General features: G+C 48.4%; 1 protein-coding gene across 1 annotated transcript; it reads right to left on the minus strand.

The window, feature by feature from the left end:
- Positions 1 to 10,870: 10,870 nt before the first annotated feature.
- On the minus strand, positions 10,871 to 12,295 carry ACTL9 (actin like 9). The gene has a single exon (XM_025368325.1). The coding sequence runs from the start codon at positions 12,169 to 12,171 to the stop codon at positions 10,921 to 10,923; it is 1,251 nt and encodes a 416-aa protein (XP_025224110.1). The 5' UTR covers positions 12,172 to 12,295; the 3' UTR covers positions 10,871 to 10,920.
- Between the last annotated feature and the right edge of the window lie 10,253 nt (positions 12,296 to 22,548).

Consider the following 22,548-nt stretch of genomic DNA (forward strand, 5'->3'; position numbering starts at 1 on the left):
GTTCCAGCCTCCCATCTTAAAGGCGACTGAAATTTAAGAGATGTCCTTCTATACTGCCCAGAGAGCCTGCATGAGCTCATTTTATCTTCATAAAACTCCCCTGAAGTGAGTGCTGACACAGCTCCATTTTTCAGGTGAGGCTCAGAGAGGTCAGGCCACTTGTCTAAGGTCACACAGCATGTGAGGAAGCTGCCTGGAACCCAGGCCTGTCTGACTCCAATGTCTAAGGAAGAGAGGGGAAGCGGCCTCCCACAGAAGAGGATTCTTCTTGGCTCATTCATTCAGTTACTCAATCATGTTTGAATGTTGTGGATCATTCAGTCATTCAACAAACACTTATCGCTCATGACTGTGTGATGAGTGCTGTTCTGGAAGCTGGGGACATAGCAGTGACACGGGGGGGCCCTGTCCTCATGGAACTCATGGTGGGGGGTGGTGACACCATTGATTAACAGGAAATCAAACAGAAATTTGATGGTCACAGCTAGGCAAAAGATTAGGAAAGAAAAAGAACTGTCTGGGTGGACACCAGAGGATCCTAAAGCAAACATCCATATTTTAAAATATACTCATGGCCGGCCGGGCGTGGTGGCTCACGCCTGTAATCCCAGCACTTTGGGAGGCTGAGGTGGGTGGATCACAAGGTCAGGAGATTGAGACCATCCTGGCTAACATGGTGAAACCCCATCTCTACTAAAAATACAAAAAAATTAGCCAGGCGTGGTGGCGGGTGCCTGTAGTCCCAGCTGCTAGGGAGGCTGAGGCAGGAGAATGGCGTGAACCCGGGAGGCAGAGCTTGCAGTGAGCCGAGATCGTGCCACTGCACTCCAGCCTGGGTGACAGAGCGAGACTCCATCTCAAAAAAAAAAAAAAAAAAAGTATATATATACATACACACTCATGGCCAGGCATGGTGGCTCACATCTGTAATCCCAGAACTTTGGGAGGCTGAGGCAGGAGGACTGCTGGAGCCGAGGAATTTGAAACCAGCCTGGGCAACATAGTGAGACCCTATCTGTACAAAAAATTAAAAAAAAAAAAAAAAAGCCAGATGTGGGGGCGTGTGCCTGTAGTGCCAGCTACTCAGAGGGCTGAGATGGGAGGATGGCTTGGGCTGAGTTGGAGGAGGTTATAATCATGGCTGCGGTGAACTGTGATTGTGCCACTGTATTCCAGCCTGGGCAACAGAGTGAGACCCTATCTCAAAAAAATATATGTATTACATATTTATATTCACATGACTCAAAATTTAAATACTTCAGTTAAGCGGCTATGCAATGTATCCATCATCTTAAACTTTCATGGCAGGGGAGGAACTAGGAAAAAGATGTTTAAAAAGGCTCCTCACGGGGCAATAATGAAATGTAGGCTGAGAAACACTGGCATGGAACCTGCCACTGTCCAGCTTTTCTTTTTGTGATCTTTGAGATAGTTTTTAGTTTTTTTCAGCTTTTCTTTTTGTGATATTTGAGATGGACATTTTATTTTTTGCTTTATCTTTTGATTAATTTTTTTTTTTTTTTGAGATGGAGTCTCACTCTGTCACCAGGCTGGAGTGCAGTGGCATGATCTCGGCTCACTGCAACGTCCACCTCCCGGGTTCAAGCGATTCCCCTGCCTCAGCTTCCCGAATAGCTGGGACTACAGGCACGTGCCACCATGCTGGGTTAAATTTTTGTAGTTTAGTAGAAGACGGGATTTCACCATGTTGGCCAAGATGGTCTTGATCTCCTAACCACGTGATCTGTTTGCCTTGGCCTCCCAAAGTGTTGGGATTACAGGCACGAGCCACTGCACCCGGCCTAAAATTTTTTTTTTAACTAAAAACATTTTTAAAAATTTGTTTTGTAGAGATGTGTTCCCATTTCGTTGCCCAAGCTGGTCTCGAATTCTAGGCTCAAGTGACCGTCTCGCCTCAGCCTCCCACAATTACAGGTGTGAGCCACCACTCCCAGCCTATTCTAGACATTTTTGTTTTGAATTGAGACAGGGTCTTGCTCTGTTGCCCAGGCTGGAGTGCAGAGGTATGATCATGGCTCACTGCAGCCTCAACCTCCTGGGCTCAAGCCATCCTCCTGCCACAGACCCCTGAGTAGCTGGGATTACAGACGTGCACCACCACTCCTGGCTAATTTTTGTATTTTTGTAGAGACTGAGGTCCCACTACGTTGCCCAGGCTGGTCTCGAACTCCTGGCCTCAAGCAGTCTTTGGGCTTCTGCCTCCCAAAATGCTGGGACTACAGGTGTGAGCCACTGTGCCTGATCTATACTAGACATTTTCTTTCTTTTTTAAATCTTGCTCCAGGCTGGGCGCGGTGGCTCACGCCTGTAATCCCAGCACTTTGGGAGGCTGAGGTGGGCGGATCACAAGGTCAGGAGATCGAGACCATCCTGGCTGACACAGTGAAACCCTGTCTCTACTGAAAATACAAAATTTAGCCGGCCGTGGTGGCGGGCACCTGTAATCCCAGCTACTCGGGAGGCTGAGGCAGGAGGATGGCATGAACCTGGGAGGCGGAGCTTGCAGTGAGCCGAAATCACGCCACTGCATTCCAGCCTGGGTGACACAGCGAGACTCCCTCTCAAAACAACCAAAAAAACAAAACAGAACAAAAAAACTTGCTCAAAACCTCAGAATATTCTAGACATTTTAAAGCAAACACCCACATCTCCTTTTATTCCTCTTTTTATGTTAATGATAACATACTGTTCTGGGCTGTCTTTTTTTCCCAAACTATATCTTGGGAATCACTCCACGTCAGCACAGCTTGCTCATTTCTTTTAAAGCCCGTGTAGTATTTCTCTTGTGTTGGAATACAATTTATTTAATTGGTTTGTATGGATGGTCGCGTATCTTGTTTCCAGTGTTTTGCGGCCAGAAAGCACCGTGTCACAGATGACGGATAACTACATTGACGTCATTTCGCATACAAGTTGATTGTATCAGAAGGAGACATTCCTGGAAGTGCCATAGCTGGGCCAGGTGTGTGTAGCTGCAATATGTCCTGCATAGGGTTGTACCAATTTCCCTCCCCACTTTCAAGGCAAAACAGTGCTAGTTTCCCCAGAGCCTCACCAACGGTGAGTGTTATCAAATCTTTTGATCACCAATCTGATGGGTTAAAAACGACATCGCAGTATAGGTGTAATGTTCATTTCCCTTATGAAATTGAACATTTTCTCCTGTGTCTAAAAACAGTTTGTCTTTCTTTCTTGATGAGCTCCGTGTTCATATCCTTTGTTAACTTTTTCACATACCCTTGTGGTATTTTTCCTGTTGATTCTTTCTGAGAGCTCTTTATATATGAGAGATGTTATTCCTTTCTGTTGTGAGTTCCAAGAATTTTTTCCATTTGTCATTACAAATTATTATTATTATTATTATTTGAGACAGAGTCTTGCTCTGTTGCCCAGGCTGGAGTGCAATGGCTTGATCTCAGCTCACTGCAACCTCCGCCTCCCAGGTCCAAGCGATTCCCCTGCCTCAGCCTCCTGAGTAGCTGGGATTACAGGCACCCACCACCACGCCTGGCTAATTTTTGTATTTTTAGTAGACACAAGGTTTCACCATGTTGGCCAGGCTGGTCTCGAACTCCTGACATCGTGATCCACCCACCTCAGCCTCCCAACGTGCTGGGATTACAGACATGAGCCACCGCCCCTGACCTATTTATTATTTTTAAATGGTCATTTGTCTTTTGACTTGGATGGGGGTGATTTTGACCTTGCAGATTTTTGGGGGTTGTTTTGAATGAAGTCAACTGTTGTAATCATTTCTTTTGTGGTAGCTGAGATTTGTGGGGCTACCTTTGATAAGATGGAGAGAGAGAGATTGAGATTAATTTATTTTTTATTTTAGTTTTTTTTCAGTGCTTTTCAAACCTTATTTATTTATTTTTTTAAACAGAGTCCCACTCTGTCACCCAGGCTGGAATGCAGTTGCAACCTCCGCCTCCCAGGTTCAAGCGATTCTCTTGCCTCAGCCTCCTGGGTAGCTGGGACTACAGGCACCGGCCACCATGCCCAGCTAATTTTTGTCTTTTTAATAGAGATGGGGTTTTGCCATGTTGGCCGGGCTGGATTTGAACTCCTGACCTCAAGCGATCCGCCCACCTTGGGCTCCCAAAGTGCTGGGATTACAGGTGTGAGCCACCACGCCTGGCCGCTTTTCATACTTTAATGTGCTGAGGAATCCCCTGTGGATTTTATTAAAATGACTCAGTGGGTCTTGAGTAGGATCTGAGATTCCCTTTTTATTTGCTTCTTTTCTCTTCTTTTCTTTTCTTTTCTATTCTTTCTTTCCAGGGTCTTTCTCTGTCACCCAAGCTGGAGTGCAATGGTATGATTATAGCTCCCTGTAGCCTCCAACTCCTGGGCTCAAGCAATCCTCCCACCTCAGCCTCCTGAGTAGCTGGGACTACAGGTGCACACCACCACATCTGGCTAGTATTTTTATTTTGGTAGAGATAGGATCTCACTATGTTGCCTAAACTGGTCTTGAACTCCTGGCTCAAGTGATCCTCCCACCTCAGCCTCCCAAAGTACTGGGATTACAGGCATGAACCACCATACCTGGCCTAATAAACCTTATGTTACATGATAAGAGAAGGGATAAGACAAAGATATTTTATATACATGTAAACATATTCATAGCAAATTAAGGAAGAAATATCATTGACAGCTACAGTCCTCATTTCTGTAACTGGTCACGTGGTTATAGCTGTTATTTTTTAACTAACTTTAGAACAACTCTTGGTATCAAAATTTGTGTTCATTTGCTCAGGCTGTAAAGTATCCCAGACTGGGTGACTTACACAACATAGAACTGTATTGTCTCACAGTTCTGGAGGCTGGAAGTCCAGGTTCAAGGTATCAACTGGGTTGATTCCTTCTGAGGCCTCTCTCCTTGTAGATGACTGTCTTCTCCCAGTGTCTTCACATGTTTGTCCCTCTGTGTGTGTCTGTGTCCCAATCTCTCCTTCCTTCCTTTCCTTCCTTTCTTCTTTCCTTTCTTTCTCTCTCCTTCCTCCCTCCCTCCCTTCTTTCTTTCCTTCCCTCCCTCCCTCTTTTCTTCCTTCCTTCCTTCCTTCCTTCCTTCCTTCCTTCCTTCCTTCCTTCCTTCCTTTCTTTCTTTCTTTCTTTCTTTCTTTCTTTCTTTCTTTCTTTCCTTTCTTTCTCTCTCTCTCTCTCTTTTGCTCATTCTTTCTTACTTTCGAGATGGAGTCTCATTCTGTCACCCAGGCTGGAGTGCAGTGGCACAATCTCAGCTCACTGCAACCTCCGCCTCCTGGGTTCAAGTGACTCTCCTGTCTCAGCCTCCTGAGTAGCTGGGATTACAGGCACGCGCCACCACACCCGACTAATTTTTTTTCTGTATTTTTAATAGAGATGGGGTTTCACCTTGTTGGCCAGGCTGGTCTTGAACTCCTGACTTCAAGTGATCCACCCGTCTCAGCCTCTCACAGTGCTGGGATTACAGGCACGAGCCATCGTGCCTGGCCCCATCTCTTCTGATGTCCAATCAGTCATATTGGATGAGGCTCCACCCTAAAGACCTCATTTTAACTTAATTATTACTTTAAAGTTCTAATCTCCAAATACAGTTCCATTCTCAGGTACTGGGGATTGGACTTTCAACATATGAATTTTGGTGGGACATGGTGCATCCCGTAACTGGAAGAGAAAGGCAGCCAGTGTGGCTGGGGGTGAAGGGGATCAGGAGGGATGCCAAGGAGAGGTTTAGAGAGATCAGCAGAGAGTTCAGGGCCATAGGAAGACCTTGGTTTATTTGCACGAAATGAAAAGGCACAGGCTGGCTGAGCATGGTAGATCATGCCTGTAATCCCAGCACTCTGGGAGGCCGAAGCAGGAGGATTGCTCGAGCCCAGGAGTTTGACAAGAGCCTGGGCAACATAGTGGGACTCATCTCTACAAAATACAATAAAATAAAAAAAATAGCTGCTTGTGGTAGTGCACGCCTGTAGCCCCAGCTACTCCAGAGGCTGAGGTGGGAGGGGTACTTAAGCCCAGGAGTTCAAGGTTATAGTCAGCTATGACTGTGCCATTGCACTCTAGCCTGGGTAACAGAATGAGACCCTGTTTTGGAAAAAAAGAAAAGAAAAGAAAAGGAAGAAAGGAATGAGGGAAAGAAGGAAGGAAGGAAGAAAGGAAGAAAAGCCACTATTTTGAGCAGGAAATAACATGTCCTGAGCTATGTTTTGCAAAAGCCCTATGCATGCAAGGGTCTTCTGGGAAAGTGACCGGGACACCAAGGGGAAGGGACCCTCAGTCATTTAGCTGATCCTTGGGCTGGGATCAGAAGGATGGAGAGAGGTGGATGGTTCTGGGGCCATTGACAAGGAAAGGACTTATGGATCGGTGTGCAAAACAGATATGAACCAGTTGGAAGTTCGTGATGGAAGAAACGTGTCTATACAAGTGGAGTGACGAATCTGCCTTCTCAGGTTAAACCCTTCAAGGAGGATCTGGTGGGCAGAGACATCATTTCTTTTTCTTTTCTTTTGAGACAAGGTTTTGCTCTGTTGCTCAAGCTGCAGTGCAGTGGCACGATCATGGCTCACTGCAGCCTCAAACTCCTGGGCTCAAGGGATCCTCCTACCTCTGCCAAGCAGCTGGGACTAAGGTGCCACCACGCTTGGCTAATTTTTTCTTTTGAGACCGAGTCTCGCTCTGTCGCCCAGACTGGAGTTGCAGTGACGTGATCTCAGCTCATTGCAACCTCCACCTCCCGGGTTTAAGCGATTCTCCTGCCTCAGCCTCCTGAGTAGCTGGGATTACAGGCAGCCATCACTACGCCCAGCTAATTTTTGTATTTCTAGTAGAGATGGGGCTTCACCATGTTGGCTTGGCTGGTTTCGAACTCCTGACCTCAGGTGATCCACCTGCCTCGGCCTCCCACAGTGCTGGGATTATAGGCGTGAGTCACTGCGCCTTGCCTAGTGTTTTGGATTGTTAGTAGAGATGAGGTCTGGCTGTGTTTCCCAGGCTGGTCTTGAACTCCTGAGTGCAAGTGATCCTCCCACCTTTGCCAAGTGGCTGGGGACTAAGGTGCCACCATGCTTGGCAAATCTTTTTGAGTTTTAGTAGAGATGAGACCTGGCTATGCTGCCCAGTCTGGTCTTGAACTCCTGAGCTCAAGCAATCCTCTTGCCTCAGCCTTTCAAAGTGCTGGCATTACAGGAGTGAGCCACCATACCTGGCCCCATTTCTTGTTTGCTGTGGTTTCCTTAGATTTGGGCGCATAGGAGTGATCAATGAATGTTTGTGGGATCAATGTATGAATGACTTGAATCAGAATTGAAGAAATTGGGGACCTGGGAGGCTGAGGCAAGAGAAAATTGGGGAATTGGGAGGCTGAGGCGAGAGAATCATTTGAGCTCGGGAGTTCAAGACCAGCCTGGGCAACATAGCCAGATCTCATGTCTACTAAAAATCAAAACGATTAGCCAAGCATGGTGGCAGACCCTGAGGGTGTGTGTGGGCCTGGAGGGGGTGGTGGTCAGGGTCTTGAGTTCTTGGTGCTCAGGGTTGGGGGCAGGTGGCAGGTGGAGGCTTACCTATGAGTCACAGGAGGAAGTGAGATTTCCAACAACAGCTTTGAGGTAGTGAGCTCCCCAATTATGGGAGTGTGTAAATGGGAAGGGCACTTGTCCGGAGGGTTGTAGAGGAAATTTCTGCCCCAGGGAAGGTCTGGAGCTGAGGGAACAGGGAACCTTGGTCTGATCTAAATGAGGATTCACTGGGTTTCCCAGGAGTCCAGGGGTGACAGGGTTTCTGCATCTCCCTCACTTCCTGTGGCATCTGAGACTCATCCTGTCTCACATACCTTCTGTGCCTTGTGGCTGGAGCTTGAAGTGGGTCTTACTTGGGGTCTGGGTGTCTGTCTTGCTCCAGGCATCATGGTTCTGAATTTCATGCCTTTGAGCTTGGAGGTGCTGCCCCCTGGTGTGGAGGAGAAGAAATGTCTCCTCAACACCCCATGACCTCCTGGTAGGGGGTTCTGTTCATTCCATAGGTTGAGCCTGCCTTGGGGAGAGCCCGGTTGAGTCAGAGGGGGTCCAACCCGGAATATTTGTGACCTGGGGATCTTGACCTGTCAGTGGGGGCCCCTCACCCCCAAGCTGAGGATCTCACACTAACCCAGGGTGAGCCTGGAGCCGCAGCCTCGTCTCCAGGACCCAGTGGGACAGGGTGGGTGGGGAGTGTCTCACGGCAGACTTGGAGGGTAGGTGAGGTCACCTCACTGCTCCACAAATAAATGCATTTCCACTCTGGAAAATTCCATGCATAGGCATGGTTCTTACAGGTGAGTCAGACGGAGAGGGAGAGAAAGAGACAGAGGGGGGAGAGAGAGAGGTAGAGACAGAGACACACAGACTGGTTCAGGGAGAAAGAAACACATCAAGTGAGGTCAGGTGTGGTGGCTCATGCCTGGAATTCCAGCACTTTGGGAGGCAGAGGTGGGTGGATCGCCTAAGCCCAGGAGTTGGAGAGCAGCCTGAGCAACATGGCGAAATCCCATCTCTACTAAAACTACAAAAAAGTAGCCAGATGTGGTGGCATGCACCTGTAGTCCCAGCTGTTCAGGAGACTGAGGTGGGAGGATCACCTGAGCTGGGGGAGGCTGAGGCTGCGGTAAGTCATGATCCTGCCGCTGCACTCCAGCTGGGGTGACAGAGTGAGACCCTGTCTCAAAAACCAACCAACCAACCAACCAACATAGCAAGTGAGCACAAAACTCCCGAAAAGTTAGCAATGCACAGAAAGACACAGCAGGAGCCTACAGAGCCTGTGACAGTGCTCCCTAAATAGTGACTGGCTGAAAGAATGAATGAATGAGTGAATGAATGATTTCTTGGGCTGAGCAAAAAGCGGACTTGACACAGACTTGGATGACCTCCAGCAGCTCCTGTCTACTATGTTGATAAACTGGGGAATGTGTCCAGACTGCTGGCTGGAGGTCCGGATGTCCCTCGGGCTGGGCTAGGGAGCATGGAGACAGAGGGTCCTACCTCCAGAGGGGACCCAGGACGCTCTGTAGGGAGAAAGTCCAGCCTCCCCATCCTGAGAGGCTGAATTCCCCCTCCCGACCCTGGCAGGGACAAGGTGGGGTGGGAGAGGCCTCCTTGAGCATCCCCAGTGCATGTCCCAGGGAAAGCTCATGGGGACTCAGAGGAACAGGCTGAGAGATGGACTTTTAATGGAATGGAGGGAGATGGGGATGCATAGCCTGGGACACATGGGCCCTGGGAACCTGTGCTGGGGCGAGTGAGAGAGCCAGTGTCCAGGTGAAGCTCCTTGCCTGGAGTATCTGCCCCAGGGTTGCAGTGGATTGGGAGACCCTTAGGAGTGTCACTACCCACTGATGTCCAAGTCTTGCTTGATAGTATGGGGTCCAGGGAATGGTCTTGGGGAGTGAGTTCCAGAGAGCCTGTGAGAGTTCCAGGGTGGGGTGTCCACCATGGGGTGCCTGGGAGGGTATCTTTGGGGGAGTCTGTGTAGGAGGGAGTTGGGAGGTGTCGGAACACAGAGGAGGGCCTAGGGTCTAGTGGGGTTGTTATAGGATGCTCTTGGGGACCAGAGCATGACATTTGGGAGGCTGGCTCTTTCCTAGGAGGAGTTGGGGGCTGAGCAAGGGGATCAGGAAGTGTCCTGTGAGAGAGAACATTTGGGAGTATTTCGGGTGGAGACGCAGTGCAAGTAAGTGGTCTTAGAGCAACAGGGGTCCACCTTGGGGTTTTGGGGGTGGATCTCCGAATGATGTGTTTTGGGAGGATGGATGGGGGATGGGTGATGGGAGCACCTGGTGGGTGGGGCCAAGGGAGGTCTGGGGGAAAAATCCTGAGGGGGAGGGGAGAGTTCAGCAGGAAAGATGGATGCCAGGGGCATCCCATGGTGGGACCATTGTAGGAAAGACCCTTGAAAGTCAGAATCCAGGTCTCTGTGATCGATTTGGGGTGTTAGTACTTGTAGGGGGCATCCTAGGGGAAACCAATGAAGAGGTGGATTTGGGATGCTGAGAACCAGGGGTATCTTGACAAGTGGAATCTTGACAAGTGGAATTTAGGTCTGTGTTTGAGGGGATTAGAAATAAGGGGCAGATTATGGGGGTGCACCTAGGGGTTGGAGCACTCATGGGAAGATTCCGGGAGGAGGTTGGAGCATTCTGGGGTAGACAGTGGGTGGGTGGGGTCCCTGAGGAGCATATTAAGGGTTTGGAGGGTTTGGAGCCCAGGAGTATTTTGGGGGGCTATATCAAAAGCAATATATAATGGGGTGAGATTACGGAGTCAGAATTTGAGCATGTCTTGACCACTTAGTGGGTAATTAATGAATGTGTGTGGAATCAATGCATGAATCACTTAAACTAGAAATGGAAAGAATTGGGTATGTGGCTTGGGTATGTGGCAGACCCTAGGGGTGTGTGTGGGCATGGAGTGGGTGGTCAGAGCCTTTCATGTTCTTCATGTTTGGGTTTGGGGGCAGGTGCCAGGTGGAGGCTTACCTATGACTCATAGGAGGAGGTGATATTTCTAACAATAGCCTTGAGGTAGTGAGCTCCCCATCTCTGGGAGTGTGTAAATGGGAAGGGCATTTGTCAGAGGTGGTCTGGGGTGGGAGTGTCCCAACCCAAGGGTGCCTGGGGAGGGGCACAGATCACAGGAGGATGGGTTGACAGGATTGGAATTTAGTGGTCTGTTGGGAGTTGTTCATGGGGAAGGTGGGTTTAGGGGGTCAGGATTGGGGTGTCTCAGGGCACACATCATAGCAGAGGAGTTAGATCAGCCTGCGGGGCGGAGTGTCCAGAAGTGGATGGGGCAAGTCCTGGAGGAACGACAGGACAGAGCTGGCTGTGGCAGAGGCTTTACTGCCCCCACACCTTCCCCAGCTCCACCCTGGTCAGTAGCATTTGCGGTACACAATATAGGGACCCTGTTCCTCGTACTGCTCCCGCAGGACCCAGCAGGACTGGAAGGCACGCAGGGAGGCCAGGATGGAGCCTCCGATCCACACGGAGAAATTCCTGGTGGGCTGGGCAGCCACCACCACGTGGGTCTCGGGAGGCAGAGCGCGCAGCAGCTCTGCCTGGAAGCGACCCTCGAAGCCGGCGAAGAGCGAGGACCCCCCGCAGAGAAGCACGTTCTGGGTCAAGTTCGTGCGCATCTCCAGGGACACCTTGCGGAGACTCTGCTTGGCCATGGTGGAGAGGCCGACGGGGGACAGCCCCGGGACCTCTGGGGGGTTGAACAGCAGCTCCGGACACTGGAACAGCTCCTTGCCCAGGGTGACCATGCGCCCGTCGGGCAGCTTCAGGGTCCGCTTGTACTCCTGCTCTGGCCGGGCCTGCTCCTTCTGGAAGTCAGAGGCCACATAGCAATAGTGGTGCTTAATGTTCTCCACCAGATCCAGGTCCTGCTGTCCCAGGGGCAGGCCGGCCTGGAGCAGCATCTCCGCCAGGAAGGCGGTCAGGTGGTTGCCCGCCAGGTCCAGACGCTCCGTGGCGTGGGGCAGGTTGTAGCCCTGGAAGACGGGCACCGTGTAGGTGACCCCGTGTCCCGTGTCCACCACCAGCCCGCTGACACGCCCGTGGGCGTAGACAGACAGCACTGACTGCGATGCCACGTACATGGCTGGGGAGCGCAGCGACTCGAAGGCCACCTCCACTAGCTTCTCGCGGTTGGTGGCCGGGCTGAAGGGTGGGTCGGAGAACAGCAGCGGGTGGTCGTGGGTGGCCACTCGGAGGTCGTGCTCCAGCAGGTGGCGCCAGATGAGCTCGGCGGCATCCCAGTCCACTACGATACCGCTGCGCAGGGGTTGCACCAGCGTCAGCTCCGGGCGCACGCGGGCTGCCTCGCCGATGAACGTCTGCAGCCCCGACTGCCCCGAGGTGGCGGGGTTCTTAGGCTGGCAGCCCAGGATGGTGGCCACGGTGTAGGTGGGGCTGGCCTGCCCAGCAAAACCTACCTTACAGGTGCCTGTGCCCATGTCAATAACCACCGCGCCTGTCTTTGGTGGCAGCCTGTCGGCCACCATGCTGGAGGAGTCCCGCTGCAGGTGCATGTTCACTATGTTGCGACTGGCGTTTGGGCCGGGCCTGGGGGCTTCCAGGGAGGACTGGGATTCTGAGGGCTTGGGTGGACGTGCATCCATGGTTGCAGGACCCCAGGTGAGGGGGCTTTTCCTCTGGGGTTGGGGTTGTGGGGAGAAGAGGTTGAGGCCCGGCCAGTAGCGAGGGCAGGCAGAGAGGGGGAGGGGGCGAGCCCGCAATCTACGACGTCACGGTGAACCCTCAGCCTTCTTAAGACATCACAATGCAGCCAAGAGGATGGGTCCTTGCCCAGCCCTGCCTGCCCCAAGGCTGTCATCTCTTCTCCGAAGAGCCAAATTTGGAGGAGGAGATGAGCGTTTCAGAGCAGGGCCCTCTGACACATTTCTGCCGGATGCGCTAGAAGCTAATACGATGGCACCTGGTTTTTGAGGAAAGACAAGCTTTTTGTTGCAGATCGGTCCACTGGGAGCTAGAAATCCAGCTCAAATCTGTTTCTTGGCTGGCTTTAAGGCAGTAATTTTACTAGAAAGGTTTTGAGGCCGGGCGCTGTGGCTTACACCTGTAATCCCAGCACTTTGGGAAGCCAAGGCGGGTGGATCACCTGAGGTCAGGAGTTTGAGACCAGCCTGACCAACATGGAGAAACCCCGTCTCTACTAAAAATACAAAAATTAGCCAGATGTGGTGGTGCATGCCTGTAGCACCAGCTACTCCGGAGGCTGAAGCAGGAGAATCGCTTGAACCCGGGAGGCGGAGGTTGTGGTGAGCGGAGATCACACCATTGCACTCCAGCCTGGGCAACAAGAGTGACACTCCATCTCAAGAAAGAAAGAAAGGAAAGAAAGGAAAGAAAGAAAAGGTTTGGATGGGGGTGGATTCTGGGATTAGCAGGTGATTGGTGGAAGGAAAGGGGAGGTCTGGGAAGTCCTGGGGCATGCGCAGGTATCTTCATAGACCGCATGTGCATATTTACAGGGAGTGAAACATGCAGGGGAAATTCGTGGTGTGATGTCAGCAAGCTCTTTCTGCATCAACTCCAGTTGGCTATATTGGTTCCAGCAGATTTCAGCCAGTTAAAGCCTCATAAGTGGGGCCGAGCCTAGTGGGTCACACCTGTAATCCCAGCACTCTGGGAGGCCGAGGCAGGAGATCGCCTGAGGTCAGGAGTTCGAGACCAGCCTGGTCAACATAGTGAAACCTGTCTCTACCAAAAAATACAAAAATTAGCCTGGCATGGTGGCGCATGCCTGTGGTCCCAGCTATTAGGGAGGCTGAGGCAGGAGAATCACTTGAATCCTTGACTACAGGCATGTGCCACCACGCCCAGATAATTTTGTTCATTTTTTGTAGAGATGGGGTCTCACTGTGTTGTCCAGGCTGGTCTTGAATTCCTGGACTCAAGCAATCCTCCCATCTCGGCCTCCCAAAGTGCTGGGATTACAGATGTGAGCCACCGTACCCAAAAAGTATATTATTTCTGTAACAATGTGCCCCCCATTTTTTTTTTTGAGATGGAGTCTCATTCTGTCATCTAGGCTGGAGTGCAGTGGTACAATCTCGGCTCACTGCAAACTCCACCTCCCGGGTTCAAGCAATCTTCCCGCCTCAACCTCTCAAGTAGCTGGGATTACAAGCGTGCACCACCATGCCTAACTAAGTTTTGTATTTTTAGTAGGGAGGGGGTTTCACCATGTTGGCCAGGCTGACCTCAAACTCCTGTCTTCAAGTAATCTGCCCTCCTTGGCCTCCCAAAGTGTTGGGATTACAGGTGTGAGCCACTGCGCCTGGCCAGAAATATTAATATATTATAAAGCTAATATTTAAACATTATAAAGCTAACAAAACTCTGAAGAAGTGTCAGCCCCAAAGCTGGTCCTGAGAAGAAAACAGAAAATAAATCAGGAGCAACTTGATATTTTATTAAAATATGTGTATTTATAGTGTCTATCAGGTGATAAGTAAAATACACAAATTAATTAAAAACATACAAGGAGCTCCAACAACTCATTAGGACAAAATCTTTTTTTTTTTTTTTTTTGAGACAGTCTTACTCTGTTGCCCAGGCTGGAGTGCAATGGCTCGATCTTGGCTCACCGAAACCTCCACCTTCCAGGTTCAAGCAATTCTCCTACCTCAGCCTCCTGAGTAGTTGGGATTACAGGTGCCTGCCACTACCCCTGGCTAATTTGTGTATTTTTTTTTTTTTTTTTTTTGAGATGGAGTCTCGCTCTGTCGCCCAGGCTGCAGTGCAGTGACCGGATCGCAGCTCACTGCAAGCTCCGCCTCCCGGGTTTACGCCATTCTCCTGCCTCAGCCTCCCGAGTAGCTGGGACTACAGGCGCCCGCCACCTCGCCCGGCTAGTTTTTCGTATTTTTCAGTAGAGACGGGGTTTCACCGTGTTAGCCAGGATGGTCTCGATCTCTTGACCTCGTGATCCGCCCGTCTCGGCCTCCCAAAGTGCTGGGATTACAGGCTTGAGCCACCGCGCCCGGCCTAATTTGTGTATTTTTAGTAGAGATGGGATTTCATCATGTTGGCCAGGCTGGTCTCGAACTCCTGACCTCATGTGATCCGCCTGCCTGGGCCTCCCAGAGTGCTGGGATTACAGGTGTGAGCCACCACAAATCCTCACCCTGAATCCCCACAAATTCACTCCACTTCCTCACCTTTCATTCAAGGTCACAGACTCATTATCCACTTCCTGTGAGACCGGCTCCCAATCTGTCTTAACTCCCAGCTGTTCTTGTTCTCACCCCATCTACCTGTGGTGGTGTGGTGGCTTGTGACTATAGTCCTAGCACTTCAGGAGGCCAAGGTGGGTAGATCCCTTGAGGTCAAGAGTTCGAGACCAGCCTGGCCAGCATGGCGAACTCCCATCTCTGCTAAAAATACAAAAGTTAGCTGGGTGTGGTAGTGGGCACCTGTAATCCCAGCTACTCAGGAGGCTGAGGCAGGAGAATTGCTTGAGCCCAGGAGGCAGAGGTTGTAGTGAGCCAAGATGGCACCACTGCACTCCAGCCTGGGTGACAGAATGAGACCCTGTCTCAAAATAAAAAAACTTATAAACACGGAATCACCACACAAACCGCTCCTTGGTGTATACCCAAAAGAAGTGTGCTTGAATTCTTGCTCATGCATTCTCACAGCAACCTACCTCTACAGCCAAACGTAGAAAAAACCCAAAACCCAAGCGTCCACTAATGGACAAATGCATAAACAGAATGCAATATATCAATATCATGGAATATTACTTGGTCATAAAAAGGAATGAAGGACTGGCTGTGGTGGCTTGCTCCTGTAATCCTAGTATTTTGGGAGGCCAAAGCAAGAGGATTACTTGAGGCCAGGAGCTTGAAACCAGCCTGCTCAACATAGTGAAACTCCAACTCTACAGAAAGTAAAAAAAAAAAAAAAAATTCCAGGCTCTGGTGGCATGCACCTGTAGTCCTAGCTGCTCGGGAGGCTAAGGCAGGAGAATCACTTGAGCCCGGGAAGCAGAGTTCGCAGTGAGCCAAGATCGCACCACTGCATTCCAGCCTGGGTGACAGAGTGAGACCCTGTCTCGAAACAAACAAACAAACAAAAAGTAAAGAAAAGAAAAGCAAAAAAGATATCTGCTACCATGTAGATGAACCTTGAAAATATTATACTAAATGAAAGAAGCCTGACACAGTAGATAGCATGTGGTATAAATTCATTTATATAAAGTATCTGGAATAGTTAAATCCATAGAAAGAGAAAGCAGATTGATGATGGCTGGTTGTGGTGGCTCATGCCTGTAATGCCAGGAGACCGAGGTGGGTGGATCACCTGAGGTCAGGGGTTTGAGACCAGCCTGGCCAACATGGAGAAACCTTGTCTCTCCTACAAATAAAAAAATACAAAAATTAGCCGGGCGTGGTGGTGCATGCCTGTACTCCCAGCTACTCGGGAATCTCAAGAGAATCACTTTAACTGGGAGGCAGAGGTTGCAGGGAGCTGAGATCACGCCATTGCACTGCAGCCTGGGTGACAGAGTCAGACTCTGTCTAAAAAAAGAAAGAAAGCAGATTGATGGCTGTATGATCTTAGAGGTGGGTGCAGAGGGGATTTGGGGTTGATTACTTAATGGGTAAGAGTCTGATTTTGGGTGGCAAAAATGGCTTGGAACTAGAGAGAGGTGACAGCTGGGACATCACTTCATGAATGTACCAGATGCCGCTGATTTGTTCACTTTAAAATAATTAATTTTTTATTATGTCAATTCCACCTCAATACAAAACATTATTCTCAAGTTTGATATTAGAAAAATAAAACTTAGAGCAAAAGCAATAACACAAAGCAATAAATTGATGGAGGAACATTTGTTTTTAGAATCATTTCTGTCCTGAAAACCCAGTGTGTGATAAGAATAGAATTTCAAAACAGCTCAACAATGATGATTTAATAAGAGGTTTGTGGACAATAGATTACACGTATGTAAAAGAATTTTGCTCGACTTTTGAATTTAGGAAAACTCCTAAATATATTAGAAATATTAATATATCATCAAGCTAATATTTAAACATTATAAAACTAACAAAACTCTGAGGAAGCAAGAAGAAAACAGAAACTAAATCATGGGCAACTTAGATATTTTATCAAAATGTGCACGTTTACAGTATCTATTAGATGATAAGTAAAATATAGAAATTAATTCAAAATACAGAAGGAGCTCAAACAACTCATTAGGACACAATCTTTTTTTTTTTTCTCTGAGACTGAGTCTGTTGCCCAGGCTGGAGTGCAGTGGCACAATCTCAGCTCACCCCAACCGCCACCTCCCAGGTTCAAGTGATTCTCCTGCCTCAGCCTCTCGAGTAGCCGGAACTACAAGCACCTGCCACCATGCCCGGCTATTTGTGTATTTTTAGTAGAGACAGGGTTTCGCCATGTTGGCCGGGCTGGCCTCAGGTAATCTGCCCACCTCAGCCCCGCAAAGTGCTAGGATTACAGGTTTGCAACACCGTGCTTGGCCCAATAGGACAAAATCTAATAATCTTATTTTTTAAGTGGGCAAAAGATCTGAATAGACCTTTTTTTTTTTTTTTTTTTTTTTTTTTTTTTTTGAGATGTCTCACTCTGTCACCCAGGCTAGAATGCAATGGCACGATCTCAGCTCACTGCAAACTTCGCCTCCCAGGTTAAAGTAATTCTCCTGCCTCAGCCTCCCAAGTGGATAGGATTACAGGCGCCCACCACCATGCCCAACTAATTTTTGTACTTTTAGTAGAGACCTGATTTCGCCATGTTGGCCAGGCTGATCTCAAACTCCTGATCTCAGGTGATCCACCCACCTCGGCCTCCCAAAGTGCTGGGATTACAGACACGAGCTACTGTGCCCAGCCTCTGTATGTCTTGTTTTTCAAAACAAGACATACAAATGGCAAATGGGCGTATGAAAAGGTGCTCAACTTCATTGATCATCAGAGAAATGCAAATCAAAACTATGATGAGATATCATCTTACCCCAGTTAAAACAGCTTACATCCAAAAGACAGGCAATAATACCTGCTGGCGAGGATGTGGAGAAAAGGGAACGCTTGTACAGTATTGGTTAGTTCAACCACTATGGAGAGCAGTAAGGGCCACATAGTGAGACCCTGTCTCTAAAAAAAAATTTAAAAAACAGGCCTGGCGCAGTGGCTCACACCTGTAATCCCAGCACTTTGGGAGGCACAGGCAGGAAGATCTCCTGAGCTCAAGAGTTCAAAACCAGCCTGGGCAACTTGGCGAAACTGAGTCTGTACTAAATATACAAACATTAGCTGGGTGTGGTGGAGCACGCCTGTAATCCCAGCTACTTGGGTGGCTAAGGCACAAGAATCGCTTGAGCCTGGGACGCAGAGGTTGTAGAGAGTCAAGATCTCACCACTGCACTCCAGCCTGGGTGCCAGGCTGAGACTGTGTGTAAAAAAAAAAAAAAAAAAAAAAAAATTGGTGAATAGAATAATTGAATAACTGCCTCAGACATTTATACAGTTCTCATCTCATTCTGGCCACACAGAAGACCGTGTTGGCCTCATCTCCTTGATTTTAAAAGTAGCAATACTAAAATCAAGGAGACTAGATGTATCACTTCTAGGCCAAATCATGAAAGAAAATGTGTAAGAGTTTCATGTGCGGGTCGTCTCTGTGATCAGAATTGAAGAAGGCATGAGTTTTAGATGTTGCATCACCAAGATCGTGGTGATTCCATTATCGTTACCCTTGTAACTTGTGAGCATCCTTACTGCCAGTAATTATTAGATATACAATCTGAGATAGGAGTTAATATTTACTGTATTAATATCCTGGGCTGGGAGTGGTGGCTCATGCCTGTAATCCTAGTGCATTGGGAGGCAGAGGCAGGAGGCTCGCTTGAGCCCAGTTCGAGACCAGCCAGGACAACATAGCGAGACCCCATCTCTACAAAAATTTAAAACTCAGCCAAGTGTGGTGTTAAGTGCCTGTAGTCCCAGCTATTTGGGAGGCTGAGGTGGAAGGATGATTTGAGCCCGGGATTTCAAGGCTGCAGTGAGCTGAGATTGTGCCACTGAACTTCAGCCTGGGCAACAGAGCAAGACTCTGTCTCAAAAATAAAATGTTTTTTCCTTTAGGCTTAAATTCTAACCCTCAAACCTCCAATGTGAAGGTATTAGGAGGTGGGGCCCTTGGGAGATGATGAGGTTACAAAGGTGGAACGCTTGTAGATGGGATTAGTGGCCATCTGAAAGTGACAGAAGAGAGCTCGCCAGCACCTTCCATGTGAGGAGACAGGGAGGATATGACAGTCTCCAACCTGGAAGAGGGTCCTCACCAGACCCGGATCATGCTGGCACCTTCGTCTTGGACTTCCAGCCTCCAGAACTGTGATAAACAAATGTCTGTTCTAAAAAACAAAACAAAACAAAAAAATGTGTGGAAAGCAATGTTAATGTTCCCAATCACTTTTAGTACATTCTTTCCTTAACTATGTCTTAATGCATAGTTGTGTTGGATGGCCTAGTTTGTAATGTTAGAATATGCATGTTAGTGAATTAATAAATACAGCAGTAAAGAATACTGTTCAGGTCGGGGGTGGTGGCTCACGCCTGTAACCCCAGCACTTTGGGAGGCCGAGGCGGGCCAATCACCTGAAGTCAGGAGTTCGAGACCAGCCTGACCAACATGGAGAAACCCCGACTCTACTAAAAACACAAATCAGCCACTCGTAGTGGCACATGCCTTTAATCCCAGCTACTCGGAAGGCTGAGGCAGGAGAATCACTTGAACCTGGGAGGCAGAGGTTGTGGTGAGCCGAGATCATTCTATTGCACTCCAGCCTGGGCAACAAAAGCTAAACTCCATATCAAAAAATTAAAAAAAAAAAAAAAAAGAATGCTGTTTGTTGACCATTTGATGGACTAGTCTTGGTGCTTCCTGGTGGGCGAGGTGAGCCCTGCCCCACCCCCCACCCCTTCCAGTAGACACGGCATAAGAGCGATTCTCACTTTCTGCTGTAGCCTTTTATGCATTGGCTGAAATGATTATTTTTTTATGTCTTATAAATGTTTCCATAGTAAAAAAATGAATTGACATTTATAGTGACCCTTTTGGGGATTGTTACCCATAATTTGTCTGAACTCCTAAAAAATGGAAGTAGGCCAAGCACAGTGGCTCATGCCTGTAATCCCAGCACTTTGGGAGGCCGAGGCAGGTGGATCACCTGATGTCAGGAGTTCAAGACCAGCCTGACCAATGTGGTGAGACCCCCAACTCTACTAAAAATACAAAAATTAGCCGAGCACGGTGGTATACACCTGTAGTCCCAGCTACTTGGGAGGCTGAGACAGGAGAATTGCTTGAACCCTGGAGGCAGAAGTTGCAGTGAGCTGAGATGGTGCCATTGCACTCTAGCCTGGATGACAGAGGGAGATTCTGTCTCAAAAAAAAAAAAATAATAATAATAATAAAAAATAAAAGGAAGTGAAGGGAAATATGCAAGATGTTGTGAGAGAGTTTCTAATTGTGATTCCTCCCTAATTGTCCAGACAGACCACCCCTGGGGGTCTATTCACAAAAGACTCTTTAGAAGTTCTAACTCATGCATTTGAGAAACACTGAGGGAAATTTGAAGATGACCTGTTGTGGGGGTATAAATGGATTCGTAAATGTGTTTTGTTATTGTGTGAGTCTGTGTGTGTGTGTGTGTGTGCTGTCATCTGTGGAGTGGGAGATACTCCTTTTGCCTTGAGAAAGCTCATCTCTATCCACTTAGTGTGAGCTGTACCATCTGTGCCTTGTACCCAATAGAAATAAAACAATTTGCTGTAGAAATGGAGTTTTATTTTATTTTACTTTATTTTTTTTTTATTATTATTTTTAGACCGGGTCTCACTCTGTCACTCAGGCTGGAGTGCAATAGCACGATCTCAGATCATGGCAACCTCTGCCTCCTGGACTCAAGCCATCCTCCCACCTCAGCCTCTCGAGTGGGGAGATCCCACGTCTGCCTAATTTTTGCATTTTTTCTAGAGATGGGGTTTCCTCATGTTGTCCAGGCTGGTTTCCAACTCCTGGGCTCAAGTGATCCACTGGCCTCAAGCCTCCTAAAATGCTGGGATTACAGGTGTGACCTATACTGCCAGGAGGAAATGGAGATTTCTTTTCTTTTCTTTTTTTTTTTTTTTGAGATGGAGTCTCGCAATGTCACCCAGGCTGGAGTGGGAGCCTCAGCTCACTGCAAGCTCTGCCTCCTGGGTTTACACCATTCTCCTGCCTCCCGAGTAGATGGGACTACAGGCGCCTGCCACCACGGCCAGCGAATTTTTTTTTTTTTTTTTCAGTACAGACAGGGTTTCACTGTGTTAGCCAGGATGGTCTCGATCTCCTGACCTCATGATCCACCCACCTAGGCCTCCCAAAGTGCGGGGATTATAGGCATAAGCCACCAGGCAAAACCCAGAAATGGAGATTTTTGAGCAAACACATTAAAGAAAATAAATGCAAATAGATGAAACTCATTTTAACATGTTTATTTCACCCAAGAAATACAGATATAATCAACACCAATACAATCTACATCACAATGATGAATAAGATACATGCTACAATGCTTCATTCTCAGTTGCAAAATCTAGTATGTGTTTTACAGCAAACCTCGATTGGAAACTGATTTTCGATCACACATGCTTGACGTACATGTCAATTTCATGAGAGTTACAATCTCAGGATAAGTCTCACATAGCCTAAGAGTCCAAACATACCTTCAAGTGTTCCAACAATTTATTCACTACTTATTCTTAGAACTGAATTTACAAACAAAAATCCCATCCCATTTATTGCTGAATTGCATCCCATTGAAAGAATGGGTCACAGTTTCTGTTTCTGTTCATAGCTGAATGAGGTTAAAGTCCCATCCATCTATTGGCGATGGTGAGGACAGATGCTAGAAGCCTCTGACCTCAGCCTTGTCAACATGAGTTCTAATTTCTTTAGAACAACTATCTCAGGGTGGGAAAGATGGTTCCAATGCTAAGTGCCTATTGTATTGATTATGAATCAATGCAACTCTCCTGGAGGTTGTCCCATTTGGATTCCAACCGGCACAGTCAGAGTGTTCCAGCTTCTCCACAGGCTCTGCAACCCTTGGGATGGTCAGTCATTGTCATGGTGGCTTCCCTAGAGTTTCTTGGATGTATTTCAAGGTGTATTTGACGTACATTTCCCCAGTGGAGGGATGTTGAACACTTTTTGAAGTGATTCTTTACATCCCCTTTGAGGAAATGTCTGTTCAAGTCTTTTGCTGGGTTTTGAACAGAACCATTTGTTTGTTCTCTTGGAGTTTTGACAACTCTTTGTGTATTCTGGGTATGAGCAATCCTTGCATGTATATGAGATTTGCAAATATTTTCTACCCCAGTCTCAAGGTTGCTGTTCTACACAAATCAAGAGCATCTGAGGCAGAGCAAAGGTTCAGGTGGAGGACAGAGCAATTCTCCACCTATCCAGCATGCACAGCGCCTCTCTCCTTGGAGGTCTGTGCAGGGAGACACCCTGAAAAAGCAGGTGTGCTTAATTCTGAACAGAGCATCTCTGATTTCCGTCTGGCGCCTGAGGGTTCATGGCCCATCAGCCTTAGAAGAGACGTCTTCGGGCCTTGCACATTGGCCTCCATAGAACCTTGTGGCAAATTCTGGGCTCCGGACTGGGTGAGGGAGGTAGAGGTCTGAGGGCAGAGTTGGGCAGGGGCTCCAGGACATGGAGATCCAACTTGAATTCTTCAGGCAGAGCCTGTCTCCAGGAATCAGGCTTGGGCATCTGGGATGAGCCCTGGGGGACAGCCGCTCTGTAGTAAGGTTTGAGGTAGAGGATGCGCCAGGAAGAAGGGCTGATTCCATGCACGAGGTTTGATGGGGGTCCCATCAGGGGCAGGAAGCCTTGGGGAGCCTCACCCTCTTGTACTGAAGGCGCCACACACACATTCTCTGCTCTCTGGG

The sequence above is a fragment of the Theropithecus gelada genome, chromosome 19 (genome assembly GCF_003255815.1).
Source record: "Theropithecus gelada isolate Dixy chromosome 19, Tgel_1.0, whole genome shotgun sequence".
In the NCBI taxonomy this organism is placed as follows: Eukaryota; Metazoa; Chordata; class Mammalia; order Primates; family Cercopithecidae; genus Theropithecus; species Theropithecus gelada.